The sequence below is a fragment of the Echiichthys vipera genome, assembly GCF_963691815.1.
Source record: "Echiichthys vipera genome assembly, chromosome: Y".
NCBI lineage: Eukaryota > Metazoa > Chordata > Actinopteri > Perciformes > Trachinidae > Echiichthys > Echiichthys vipera.
Window position 1 is genome coordinate 10,215,031 of NC_139849.1, and position 14,936 is coordinate 10,229,966.

Below are 14,936 nucleotides of genomic sequence, written 5' to 3' on the forward strand. Positions count from 1 at the left end.
GAACCATTCATCTGGAGTATACGCTACTGTAGGTTCTCCAAATGCAAAAACTCCTTGTTCACTACATTTATACATGCATAGACTTATTAGGAACAAAGGATCATTATTATTAAACAGATAGATGTCTCTCAGCAATAAATGGCATCTCCTAACCATCTTTGGATCATTTTGGCTAAATCTCCTCTACTTGGTTTGGTGTCTTATAAACGCTTCACTGACTTTCAGGTCTATCCAGCCTCTGTACGTCTGAATCAACCCTATTATCAGATTTTGCTCACTTCCCCTAACGGAGTCTTTAACCAAAATGATCCTTTTGCAATGTGTTAGATGGATCCACGTTGATCATTCTGCTATTTTTTACTGCTGTGGGGTTTGTCAGCAATACGTGATACGACCCTTCACACCTAGGTGAATACCAATGTTTCTTTTTATGATTCTTATTAACACCCAGTCTCCCAGTTCCACTAGGTGGAGTTCCTGCTGGGGGACAGAAAGGTTTTTCATTAGTTTGTTTCTGTTTTTGTTTTTCCAACATGGAACTCATCTAATCAGCTAATTTAGCCTCATCATCTGTTTCCCATTGGTTTTTTTAAATTGGGGTAGTCTATATGGTTTTTCAAAGAACATTTCATAAGGTATCAATTTAAAAAAGTACAGGTGATATTTATGTATAATTTTACTAAATCCAAACATTGCGTCCATGTCTTTTCTTCAATGCACTTCTTTAATCTATTTTTAATAGTTCTTTCTACTCGGCAGCACTTTGTGGTTGGTAAGCACAATGATTCTTCAGATCAATATGAAACATTATATTATATTATTTACTATCTGGTTTACAACATGAGTTCCATTATCACTCTAGGTTTTCTCAGGTATCCCTTACCTGGGAATAATGTCTTGTCAAAGCATCTATTATGAATGGACTACTTTTCCCCACTTTTTCCTTCACTTTGGTTTAATTCTATAAAATCCATGTGGATTATTTGGAATGGATATTTAGGTGTAGGAAACGTTCCTCTACGCGGTCTTAGATTACCTTGTGGATTGTGCCTGGCACACGTCAGACATGCTCTACAGAATTTTTTTTTTTTTTTTTAAATAAGAGTTGAATCCATAGGTTGGTGTATCTGTCCTACCATCCCTCCTGTTGAGACATGTGTTAACCCATGGCTCAATATTGCCGCCCATTTATACAAGTTTCTTGGTAGGATAGGTTTGTATTCTAGTCATATATATGTTGCCTTGTAATTTTGCTCCATTTTTTATCCAAACTTCTCTTTTAGTTTGTGGACTTTGTTCTCGCATTTCTTTCAAGGTAGTTTAATCTAGAGTTGTGCATTCTTGCACTGTCAACACAGTTGTGTCACCTGTTGCTGACGCTTTTGCTGTTTTGTCTGCAAATGCATTTCCTAGGGAAACACTATCTGTGCCAGACGTATGTGCTGCACATTTACATATTGCTAATGCTTTTGGAAGTTGCACCGCTTGCAATAGATCTGTCAAAAGTTCAACATGTGTTACTAGTTTCCCTGTTTTCATGCCTCTGTTCTTCCAATATTGTGCAAAAGTATGAACTGTAGCATATGTATATTGACTATCAGTATAGATAGTTACTTCTTTGTTTTTCATTAATTTACATACTCCAATTAAGGCTATTTATTCAGCAGCCTGTGCTGAATAATGTGATGGCAGTTGTTCTGCTTTTAGCACCGTCGTGTGTGTTACAACTGCATCTCCTGTCAGGGTTTTACGTAGTTCATTCTTTTTAGAAGAACCATCTACAAATATCACTTCTCCTTTTTGTAATGGTTGGTCTCTCAGATCGGCTCATCTTTAAGCTGTCTGTTTTGCTAGTTCCTGGCAATCATGTTGTACACAATCCTCTAGGAGGGGTAACAACATAGCAGGATTCAGAGTTGTACATCTTTCAATGGTCAGATGGGGTTGTGACAGCAAAGTAGACATGCAAGACAGATGTCTAGCCGGTGATTTGTCTCCATGTTGTTGAGCTAATACAAAGGTCACAAAATATCCTTTGCAATCTACCATTTGAACAAAAGGTTTCCCATAATCTGGTAATGCTAGTGCTGTGCTAGATACCAAAATTTGTTTTATTTTACAAAATGCTTCTTCAGCCTCTGCATTCCAGCATAATGGGGATGTCATTTTTAGATCTTCTTCATACATTAATTTACTCAAAGGTGCTGTTATTTCTGCATAGTTAGGCACCCAAGTTCTACAATAATTTGTCAATCCTAAAAATGACATCTATTTTTTTTTAGTCACTAGTTTGGGAGCTTGGAGGATTGCTGTTTCTTCTGTCTTCCACTATTATTCGTCCTCCTGCACTAAGATTGTGTCCCAAGTATTTTATCTGTTCTTTTCACATGTGCAGCTTGTTCTTTACTTGCTTTGTGACCTTCCTCAGCTAAATATTTTAGGAGTGCTATAGTGTCTTTTTACATGTCTCCATATCAGGGGAGGCTTGTAAAATATCATTTTCATACAGGAGCACTTGGCTTCCCCCTACTTGCACTCATCACTTGAGAGTAAATAGTTGGACCCTCAGTCTTGGGAAAGTCTGGTATATGTGTATCTTTTCCCCCCAAAGGTGAAGGTGAACCAGAATTGACCTTTTTTTTATTTGTTTTTGTTTTTTTTACTGGCACCGAAAAGAATGCGTTACTGATATCTACTACAGTGAACACTTTTGCATCTGGTCTTAAAGTATTTAGCAGTGTATGAGGGTCAGGAACACACGGAGCTCTTTGAATTACAGCATAATTTACTGCTTGTAAATCTTGCACCATGCACCATCCTTCAAAGTGTTTTTGGTGCTTGCTTTTTTACTGGAAAAATAGGAGTGTTGCAGGGGGAGTCTTCGCATATAATTATTACTCCTGCAGCAATTTAAACCTCAATTACAGGTTTTATTCCCTCTTGTGCATTTTGTTTTAATGGATATTGTCTCACACATGGTCTGTACTCAGTTTTAGGTCTTATTTGCACTGATAATGCTCCTTTTACTTGTCCCACATCAGTTGGTCCTTTAGACCATAATTTATCTGGAACACTTTTTTAGTAGTTCTTCCTCATTTTCCACTAACATAATGTTTCACTGAGCTCTTTGGTCCAGATGAGTACCTCCCTGCACTTGAACTGTCCAAAACAATGCTTTTCTGGTCAGACCTGTATTTGAGTTATACCACGTGTTCACTGATGTGGCAACCCCGTCTGTTGCACTCTCCCCCATTTGCACTATTTTACCCAAATCTTTCCATTGTTGATTTTTACTTTTATACAGGGAGATGTGAGGTGGGGTCCACATCCGATACAGGTTAGAATTTTCACCAGACTGCTGTACTTTCTGAATCTCCATACAAATATGTTACAGTGATTTTAGCAGAAGTGTTTTTCCCTAGTTTAGCTTCGTATTCTCTATCTGGTCCAGGTGTAGGTATTCGTGCTAGTCCTAACAACAACAAGTGTCTCTGCCCAAAAGGTTGACTGGACATTCTGGAAACATTAAGATGGACAGCTGACAAGACAGTCCAGGTGGATCTGGGTCTCTTATCCACACGGGTTCTGTCTCTGGCACCTGAGTCAGCTTTCCACTGGCAGATCTCACAGTGACACTTGTTTGATTTGTTTTAAACCCTGGTATCCACATAGTATATTGTAATATAGTATGTATCTGCGATACAGTACTCTTATTATAGTTCATATTTTGTATTTTATATTGTATTTTATTCTATTTTTTATCTTTGTACCGCTGCTACGGTCACCTTATTTCCCCTCTGGTATAAATAAAGTTATCTATCTATCTATTCATTTATCTATCTATTAATCTATTTATTTATCTATTAGTTATCTGCAGGTAGTCCTGCAGGCACCTATGTCACATAAAAAGGTAAAAGGTTTACCGTTCACATACAAAATGACCTCTGGTTTTATACTATGCATAGAGAGCAGGTCCTGATCATTTAACAGCACTTCTCCTGTGTCCCTGTCTGTTCTGCTCTCTCTGAAACCTCCTTCGTTGTAAATCTCCTCTTCCTTTCCTAAAAGAAAATACTTAACATAATCCTTGCACTACGACCTTTGGCCCTGCAGCAACCATTGGCTTTGCAGCAGCTCCTTTTTCTTCACTTTCCTCATCCCTATGTCTCTCCTTTCTTCCTGTCACTAGCCCTGTCTCATCATCCTTTCTTCCTATAAAACAGCACCTCTTTTGCTTTAGCTTTCTCTACACTTTCAAGTATCTGTCTTTTACTTTTTCTTTTTTTACAGCCTTCATCCAATACTCCGTATCTTCATACCCTTCTTGTTTCATCTTTATGGGATTCTTTTTGGTCTTTGTTTTTTTTTTTTAATTGCATCTTGTAGTGCAGTTATTTTTTGTGTGTTCGGCCGGCCTTCAAATTGTTACTGTTTTATCCATTTATTTATTTAAATTTATCAGGATCCTGTTTTTTCTATAACATTCCAATCTTTAATTAACAGTTCATCTTTTAGTTCGATTTTGCTTCCCCCTTTTCCCATTTTTGAGATTTTGGTCCAGTCCTATTAACACATAGGGTGTTCTAAAAACTGGTTTTAGTCAGTAGGGTAGCGATTAAACTACCTTTTGTGGTAACTCTCACTTCAACTCTTTCGAGTGGAGAATTCTTGCCTTTGCATCCACAATAGGCTCGCTACTTGTATTCCTACTGTTTTGCATGAGGTAAAATACCTAGTGGTATTTTGATCTCCAATTACACTCACAATCAAACTTTCATTCACACAATTTTAAGGTTTTTTCTTCTGAACTTTTAAGACGTCCGGACCCCACTTGTCCTTTTACACAGAGCTTTCGGGTCTCTGTCTCCCAGTGGGTTTAGCATCACAGGACCCCGCCGTCCTTTACACGGAGTTTTTAATTTTCATTTATTATCATTTTTTATTTTATTTTTAGTTTTAAATATTTTTTTGCGGACCTCCGTTGCCTCTACGGGATTTAAGTGATCGCTTTTACCTGATAGTGTCTAGAATTGTCAGGGCTTTATACACGCAATGATCCTCAGTCATTCGTCACCTTTTTAAGTGAAACTTCACTCACCACTGTGGCACCACTGTTGTCTTTCCCCTTCACGGATGACCGTCAGCCGTCGGATCCCAGCGGGTGAGCTGATTTCCAGTCCTGGAAAAGGATCTTAAAAGACTCACTCTATGGAGTCTGCCGTGGCCACGGTCTTTCCTGGAGTCCCCCACACCCGCTGGAATCCTTCAGGCGTGTTGGTATCCGGCTCGAAGGACCAAATAAATGTCAGGTTTAAGCAACCTAAAACACCCAAAACTTAACAAAAGAGAGAGAGACGAGTTATTTTACTTGCAAGGAGAACGGACAGAGATCTGCTCAGTTACAAATCTCCTACCGATCTGAGGTAATCTCTGCCGGACCCCTTCATTTTATTGGCTTTTGGTGGTTACAATGTATACAATGAATTACCATTCTTAAGGTGAGGGTCACATAGCTGCAACTCAAGACATATCCTGTCCTTGATCAGTTGAGCAGGGTCTGTGTTTCCACAGACCCCCCTTTTGGTGACACATTAACAGTCAGGCTTATCTGATTTCCTTGACCTGCAAAGCACCTCTGCACATATTGGCTATACACACACCCCAAGTAATGTTAGTTAAAATGCAAAGGCAATTTGAGTAAATATGAGATTACTTTATGCACATTTATTCCAACAAGAATTAAAAACGAGGTATCACTAATAATACCAGTTCTTTATCGAATGTTTATCTTATATTTATTACATTTGAGTTTGTGACCTTGTCAAAGATCCAGTGAGCGGCAGTTCTGTTGGCGCAAATGCCTTGTTGATGCCAGAGGTCAGAGGACAATGGCCAGACTGGTTGGAGCTGATAGAAAGGTAACAGCAACTCAGATATCCACTGGTTACAACAGAGGAATGCAGGAGGGCACCAGCGGCAGAAGACCACACCTATCAGCTAAGAACAGGAAACTGAGGGTACAATTCGCACAGGCTCACCCAAAACTTGACAATAGAAGATTGGAAAAAACGTTGCCTGGTCTGATGAGTCTCAATTTCTGCTGCGACATTCGGATGGTCGGGTCAGGATTTGGCGTTGACAACATGAAAGCATGGATCCCTCCTGCCTTGTATCAACGGTTCACGCTGATGGTGGTGTAATGGTGTGGGGGATGTTTTCTTGACACACTTTGGGCCCATTAGTACCAATTGAGCATCGTGTCACAGCATCCCTGAGTATTTTTGCTGACCATGTCCATCCCTTTATGACCACAGTGGACCCATCTGATTGCTACTTCCAGCAGGATAACTTGCCATGTCATAAAGCATGAATCATCTCAGACTGGTTTTTTGAACATGACGATGAGTTCACTGCACTTAATGGCCTCCACAGTCACCAGATCTCAATCCCATAGAGCACCTTTGGGATGTGGTGGAACGGGAAATTGGCATCATGGATGTGCAGCCGACAAATCTGCAGCAACTGCGTGATTCTATCATGTCAATATGGACTCTCTGAGGAATGTTTCCAGTACCTTGTTGAAACTATGCAACGAAGGATTAAAGCAGTTCTGAAGGCAAAAGGGGTTCCAACCCGGTACTAGCAAGGTGTACCTAAAAAAGTGGCTGGTGAGGTGTATATGTTATCTGTATAATATTGTTGTTGTCAATGTGTTTTTATAGCTGGAGATTAATCGAAAACAATTTCCCCCTGGGATTATTAAAGTATCTCTGATTCAGATTGTGTATTCATTTGTGAGTGAAAACCTTTAGGATAGACTTGACTTCTGTTAAAACTGAAAGAATCCAAAGAAAGATGCAGGGCAATAGAAAAGGCACCCGGAGTTTTTCCAAACACAACCCTACAGTCTCCAGAAAGACTTCCTTACTTCCTCTTTAATGCATTAACTACCATTTCTGTCCTTTAGTGTTACACATTGGCCTATAGTGTGACATGCATAAAAGAACCAAAAATGTGTGTTTATCTCATCTCATCTTGAAACCGCTTATCCAGGGTCGGGTCGCGGAGGCAGCAGCTTTAGCAGGGGACCCCAAACTTCCCTTTCCCGGGCCACATTAACCAGCTCTAACTGGGGGATCCCGAGGCCAGTACGGAGATATCTCTCCAACTGGTCCTGGGTCTTCCCCGAGGCCTCCTCCCACCTGGACGTGCCTGGAACACCTCCCTAGGGAGGCGCTCAGGGGGCATCCTTGCTAGATGCCCAAACCACCTCAACTGGCTCCTTTCAACGCAAAGGAGCAGCGGCTCTACTCCAAGCTCCTCACAGATGGCTGAACTTCTCACCCTATCTCTAAGGGAGACTGCAGCCACCCTCCTGAGAAAACCCATTTCGGCCGCTTGTACCTGCAAACTCGTTTTTTCGGTCATGACCCAGCTTTCATGACCATAGGTGAGGGTGGGAACGAAGATTGACCGGTAGATCCAGAGCTTTGCCTTCCGGCTCAGCTCTCTTTTCGTCACAACGGTGCGGTAGAGCGACTGCAACACCGCCCCCTCACTGGTGAACAAGATCCCGAGGTACTTGAACTCCTTCACTTGGGGTAAGGACTCATGCCCTACCTGGAGTAAGCAATCCACCGGTTTCCTGCTGAGAGCCATGGCCTCAGATTTAGAGGTGCTGATCCTCATCCCAGCCGTTTCACACTTGGCTGGGAACCGATCCAGTGATTGCTGAAGGTCACTGACCGACGATGCCATAAGGACCACATCATCTGCAAAAAGCAGAGGCGAGATCCTCAGTCCACAGAACTGCAACCCCTCACCACCACGACTACGCCTCGATATCCTGTCCATGAAAATCACGAACAGGATTGGTGACAAAGCGGGAGGCCAACCCCCACCGGGAACGCATCTGACTTACTGCCACGGATCTCTCCAGTTCTTGCTTTGGGTGTACAGAGATTGGATGGCCCACAGAAGTGACTCCCTCGCCCCATACTCCTGCAGCACCTCCCACAGTATCGCCAGAGGGACCCGGTCATATGCCTTCTCCAGATCCACAAAACACATATAGACTGGATGGGCATACTCCCAGGCCCCCTCCAGAATCCTTGCGAGAGTAAAAAGCTGGTTCGTTGTTCCACGTCCAGGACGGAATCCGCATTTTTCCTCTTCAATCTGAGGTTCGACTATAGGACGAACCCTCCTTTCCAGCACCTTGGAGTAGACTTTACCAGGGAGGCTGAGTAGTGTGATACCCTTGAATTGGCACCACCCCTTTTTAAACAGGGTCAATCAAGACATCCCCTCCAAACCCCGCGTTGAAGTCACCCAGCAGAACTATGGTGTCTCCTACTGGAGCCCCATGCAGGACTCCATTCAGGGTCTCCAAGAAGGCCAAATACTCTGAACTGCTGTTTGACATACGCATAAACAGAGTTTTCCCCTCCTACCACCCGCAGGCGTAAGGAGGCGACCCTCTCGTCCACCTGGGTGAACTCCCAACACCACGGCACTCAGCCGGGGGTTTGTGAGTATCCCCACACCCGCCCGGCGCCTCACACCCTGGGCAACTCCTGAGAAGAATAGGGTCCAACCCCTATCCAGGAGTACGGTTCCAGAACCGAGACTGTGTGTGGAGGTAAGCCCCACCAGATCTAACTGGTAGCGCACCACCTCCTGCACAAGCTCCGGCTCCTTCCCTGACAGAGAGGTGACATTCCACGTCCCCAGAGCCAGCCTCTACTGCCCGTGTCTGGTCCGTCGAGGCCCCTCACCTTCACTGCCACTCTCTCACTCCAGCAGCACACCAGACCCAAGTGGTTCCTCCTGCGAGGGGTGGGCCCACAGGATGGAGAGGAGGGATGTGCCACGTCCCCTTTTCGGGCTGTGCCCGGGTGGGTTCCGTGGCAAACCCAGCCACCAGGCGCTCGCCGGCGAGCCCTCCGTCTGGGCCTGGCTCCAGACGGGGGCCCCAGGCTTCCTCCGGGCAGGGTCTCTCTTCCTCGTTTGTCCATTGAGTCTTTGTGAACCATTCTTAGTCCGGCCCCTCGCCTGAGACCACTCTGCCATGGGAGACCCTACCAGGAGCACTAGGCTCCAGACAAGACAGCCCTCAGGTTCACAGGGACACACAAACCTTTCCACCACGATAAGGTGATGGTTCCCGGAGAGGATGTGGGTTTATCTGAAAATAAAATAAGTGTCTAACAATGAGGATGAAATTCTTTCATGTATGTTTTTATATTTATCAAGACTTTTATTCTTGGTGTATTTTATGTCACACCATAGGACACATTTACAGTGCTCTTCAGTGAAAGTGTTACAAAAACAGGAAAATCATGAACAGAAGGGACTACTTATATTTTCTTAAAAATCTGATTTCACACTACATAAAATAATTTTTTCTTCCAAAATAATGTTTTACAAAAAAGCTTCTGTTCCAGTGTCCTGGCAAAGTCACATGACCGTAAGTCTTAGGGAAGTCACTTTGTTATTTTTACATTTCTGTTTGAGGGCAGATTAAACTAATGGGTAGGGATGGGTAACAAATTGGAACTGGAATCTTCTTGCTCTGAGCTTATTAGTTTCTTTTATGAATGTCAGCATGTTTTTCTGAGAGTTATCTATTGCAAAACAATGACGTCAAACTCGTGTCTACGCTTCTGGAAACTGGGAAGAAGTAGTACTCATGGTGGAGAGGAAGAAATTAGTGATTGCTACCTGTTTCTGCCTATCGTTGTTGTGGAATCTGCAAGTTGTTTGTTTACATATCTCTCGGAGAAGGCAAACATGTTTCCACACCGATTACTTCAGGCAAGCAGGAGGACTTAAATGTTCTGTTGTTTCTCCATCATCTCTGACTACGGCAGCTTATTTCTGCCTTGCAAGTTTTGCAAATTGCCAAACTTTTCTTTCTTTAAAAATCCCTCACTGAAGACATGCTGACTGAGACCCTGACTGACGCTGTAACGCGTTACTTTCCTGTGTCTGCTCCAAAATAAAAGTTAACTCACATTTGGCCAGTTAAAAGCTTTTAATGTGAAGCTGCAGCTGTCGGAAATGTTCAGTTTGTATTAGCAGTAATTAACTGCAGTTTTATGCATGTTAAATGCTGTGTCACAGAGATTAGGGGTGTTAGTAGAGAAGTCCGGCTGAGCTCGATCAAAGCAAAATAAGCCAATTGGTGCCAATTTGGCTATAAAGAAAATACAATTAACTTGTATTAACTAATATAATGGTAGGGAAACACTGCCTATGATCTCTAACTGATTTGTCTATCTCCCCAGTCACCCCCAGCCCAATGAAAGGAAAGGGGAAGGGGCGCCCTAGCACCAAGGCCCTGGAGAAGAGCGCACCCAAAGAGGAGGAGGAGGACCCTGAGAGTCCCCTGGAGGAAGAAGAGGAGGAGGCAGAGAAGAAAGAGACCTCCCCTGCCCCCAAGACGACGAAGGAGGCTGCAGGAGGAGACGAGGAGGAGGAAGACGAAGAGGAAGAGGACTGCTCAGAAGAGGAGGCACCCTCTGGAGAAGACTAGAAGATGGTACCCACTGAAGCCCATCCTCCACGTCTCTTTTTCTGTCTCTTCTCAGAGTTTTTCTTTTCTTTTGTTGTTCTATGTTAAGAGGGTTTTTTTTCTTCTCCTGTTGGCCTGGTGTGTGGGCTAGCTTTTTATTTTGTTTTGCTTCTCCCCCCTCCACCCAAGACGTGATCATACGGTGTATGTAAGGAGTAGTGTGAAAATCCAAAAAGGTTTCAGTCTTTCCAAGGGCTCAGTGCAACTGAGCATCCGTCCTGAGTGTGAACAAACCAATTCACTTTTTCTTTTCTTCCCTGTTATCAGTGATCTGACATGACTGGCCCCACACTTTTTTAGTTTACTTTACTGATATCTGCGATTACTGGAGGTATTGTTCAGAGCTAATGGTATTAGTTACTAAAGCCCTGCATTTACAAAATGACACTAAGTCAACACGTGCAGTGCTGAAGGCTTTACCCTCTCGTTGTTACTTTAAACCAGGAGCATATTTTAACAGGGCAGCATTAGTTATGTAGTTTTTTTCAAAAGCCTAAACTTTTCTTTCAGTCAAAGCAGCTTCTTTTGATAATTTTGAAGATCGCCCTGCTTGTTTCAGACTTTATTAGTGCCCTGTTATAAAGGTTTGTTGGGTAGACTGGTGAAGTGGTGGATAACTGCTAAATGTCTGTAGCTGCCCGACTGCCCCTATCCCGCGTTTTAAGCCAGCATGTGTGTTTTTATGTACTTCTTTAAGCTTATATACCTGTGGGGGTACTTCCTGCTAGAGGGTCTGACATGTTTTTTTTTCTCTGCCCTTGTTAAACGTCTTCTGTTGCTGTATGCTCAACTTTCAAACGAAGCACCATGCTAGGGGAAGCAACCCCATCCTTTTCAGAACAAAAAGTTGTCGCCTCACTTCAAAACATTCAACCCCTTGTGCCAGGCACCCCTAAATGTTTTTTTTTTTAAGAAATGCAAGAAGAGATGTTTTGTTTTTTTTTCTTTTGAGTTAAAATATTACTGTCTTTTCTCCTGTTCTCATTCTCTATTCAGATTTTTTTTGCAACGTTTGTTTTTTAAGAAAAGAAATAAAATGTATCTTGATTTCAAAGAAAAAAAGTTGACCCTATCCAATCTGTTCTGCCCGATTGCTTGGACACTTCCTTCCTCCTGTCCTTTTACTCACCCTCCCCCCAGTCCCATCTGCTTAGTCTTTTTTTTTTCACCCATTAGCAGATACATTTTTTTAATTACAAGTTATACAGTACTGAAGTACAGAAGGGACTGAAATGAAATTGGCAGCTCATTATATACCAGGTACTCGTTTGTCTATTAATGCCTTAATTTACATTGAGTTCAGTTTTACTAGTGGCTCGGATATTGCTAGAGGCCTGAGAATGTACTTAAGGTCTTTGCTACAAGCGGTAAATTGGCTTAGAACAACAACAATGATCAGCAGACCATCTGAAGCCATAAACCATCTCAAAACTAGTGACTCCGAGATCAGGTGCAGCACTTGTGAGATTGTCCTGTTTTTCGAAAAGTAGTGTTTTGATGTTAAATACAGAAAGATGAGAAAAGGTTGCTACTGTGATCTTGGGAACATAAAAGCATCATTAGGTGTCTGCCAAGAGGAATTCAGATTGATCCCAAGGCTGCAATACAAACCAGTCCTGACACAGGACTCACTTGAACCGCGTTCTTGGTTCAGAAGCACATTTAATAGTTTTACTATTTACTGTCCTTAGCAGGTTAGTGTGTTTTTCTACATTCAGGTCCTCAATTGGCACTAAATCCTTAATGTCATTTCAAGACAATTGCATTTGAGCAAGGGGAATAAAAGTTTGTTATACCAATCCACAGGTCAGAGAGCTGTTAGCAGTAGGATCAGATCGTGTCCTCTAGTTCACAGCGCTGAGGGCTTCAATGAGGTTCCTCGCCATCACCACATAAGGAGGCACATGGCATAAGGCTGTGAATTTCTCCTCTTGCATCCATTCTAAGATTTCTTCTGTTGTACTCTTTTTGATGTTTTTTTCTATCCACCCTCAGTTGTACTTGCAATGTTAATGTAAGCCAAGTTGTGATTCCTACAGGAGACCAAGTGGAGAAGCCTTTGTCAGTAGTGTGGAAACAGAACGCCAAATTCTTGAATCTTTTGCATGTTGTGGAAAAAGTGATGTGATGATGCTGGTAATGGCAATATTGTGGTCTTACAAAAAAAAGTATTAACGACGATGTTGATAATGTTGTCGTTTCCCGGCTTCTAATAAAAGCAACCTACTTTTTATACGGATTTAACTACTTGTTTTGTGACGTTGAGTACTGTGCATGTGGCGTTGGTTTTATAGTGATCTGCAGTGTTCAGTGTCTGCCACTCACTGGTGCTCTGTGCAACAACAACACATTGGCCCTCATTTATCAAACGAACGTAAGGCAGAAAAACGTGCGTACGACCATTTCCTGGCAAACTTCGGCATTTATCAATTTGGACGTGAGCGGGAGCTACGATCAAATCTCACGTCTGGTCTGAGATCGTGTACGCACATTTGAGCCTGTGTATTTGCGGTGCAGCAAAATCTGGCTGAAAATAATGAACAAACCTCAGCTGTCATTAAGCATAAGCCGTCACATATTAAGAACAGATCAAAACGGATTCTTAAAACTAATATAAAAAATATAAAAATTGTGGTTGGAGCGATTTATTGTACTCATGTGCGTCTGAAGGCACCACCCATGAATGATTACGCATTCATCAATCGCCAAAACTACTACTCGATAAATGTACAGGTGATTTGTGATGCCAAGCTATCGCTTTTAAACGTGGTGGCCAGGTGACCGGGGGGAACACACGATTCTTTTAAATATCAAAACAGCTCGGCTCCAGCCCCCCGTGACCCCGACATTGAATGAATGAATGAAAGTGTTGGCGCGTGGCTGCAGCAAGACGCACTACAGAGCCATAGTCATCTCCTCGGTTAGTGGCTACCCTCGATAAATTGCATCAAACAAGGTATCAGATGATTTACATCTTGGTATGGTTCTTCTAGGTGACAAAGGTATCCTCTTACGGTATACCTAATAACCCGCTGGCAAACCCCGCTACAGAGCAAGAGCGCCGGTGTTGTGCCGTATTCAGCACCCCTGCCGTGAAATGCACCCCCTCGCATTATAGGTGATATTCTGGATCAGAAGGCTGTTGTTTCCACCTATAGGAGTAGCTTATATACAGGTAACCCACAGCGGTCAGAACATTGGTTACTTACAGTCTTTAAACTATTTTAAAGAGTTTAAAATCACAAACTTGGATAATAGCGAACACAAAACAACACCTTTTTGTATGTTCGGTGGAAATATACTGCAGCCATAATTACAAAATGAATTAAATGGATCTTTTGAGCAAGTTGACTTAGCGTTTCCTAAATATAATCCCAGTTTTTCTTGCAATTCATAGGTTCAAACGTGTGTGCTTTTAATTGGGTTACACCTGTCCAACAGTGCGCACAGGCACACTCGGGTCACAGTGGAGCGCTGCTTCGGGACGGACTGCCTCCGTTATTCTTTTCCATACAGCGTTTTTATGGGCCCCTTTTATTCCACTCTTAAGACTGACAAAAAAGCACATCTTTATTTTGCTCCATCTCGGATGTCAGGATGCCGATCTGTGTGTCGGAAAAGTTTATTTTCTAACCTGCGTTCCTTCTCTCCGTGTTTTACCTCAGTGGGCGAGGCCTCCGAACCAGGAATATTTAGGGGCGTAACATGTTAATGACGATCGAATTCAGCCGCCGCATTTATCAAGGCCCGCTCATTCGTACGCTGAGATTGGTCCGATACGAATGTTTCATAAATCACACGTGGGTCCTGTCATACGACCAATTCTGCGCTCAGATCTGCGCCCGTTTTCAGGCAAGATTGATAAATGAGGCCCATTGTGTTTTTATGTGCTTTTCTGACTGCTGACATTCATTTTACATCTGTTCTAAGACTGCTTCCCCTAAAATGTCACCAAAAAAAAGTGTTGAAATATGTACTGCAGTGTGTACATTTCATTGACTAAATACGCACTAGAAAGCCTTCATCTTTTGTTCAGAATCAGCTACTTGTCACAGGTAACCGGAGCAACTTCCTTCTCATTCATCCCCACAGCGCTTTACACAGTCGGATGCTCAGCTTATACTGACTTCAATGGGGAAGCGTAGAGCGGGTTGTTCCACTGCAGCGAAACTAAACGGTCATTGGATAAATGCTGGGCTTTGTCCCACCCATCGGACGCTCAGCGTCTCTGGGGGCCTATGGGACAGTGGGCTGGCCCGTACGCTCGGCTTCTGCATGATGATTGACTGAGCTGTCTGAGGCGGAATCCTTTTTTGATTGACAGCTAAATGAGCGAATCAGCGATCTTGAAGAATAAACA

The 14,936-nt window shown here is 42.8% G+C and overlaps 1 protein-coding gene across 1 annotated transcript in view; it reads left to right on the forward strand.

Annotated features, from left to right (window-relative positions):
• Positions 1-12,715, forward strand: part of LOC310966164 (uncharacterized protein) — a 43,961-nt gene extending 31,246 nt beyond the window's left edge. Inside the window, exon 8 of the mRNA XM_083940007.1 lies at positions 10,290-12,715. Coding sequence (XP_083796133.1) covers positions 10,290-10,537 — 248 coding nt within the window. The 3' untranslated portion in view covers positions 10,538-12,715. The remainder of the gene's footprint in view (positions 1-10,289) is intronic.
• The last annotated feature ends 2,221 nt before the right edge of the window (positions 12,716-14,936 follow it).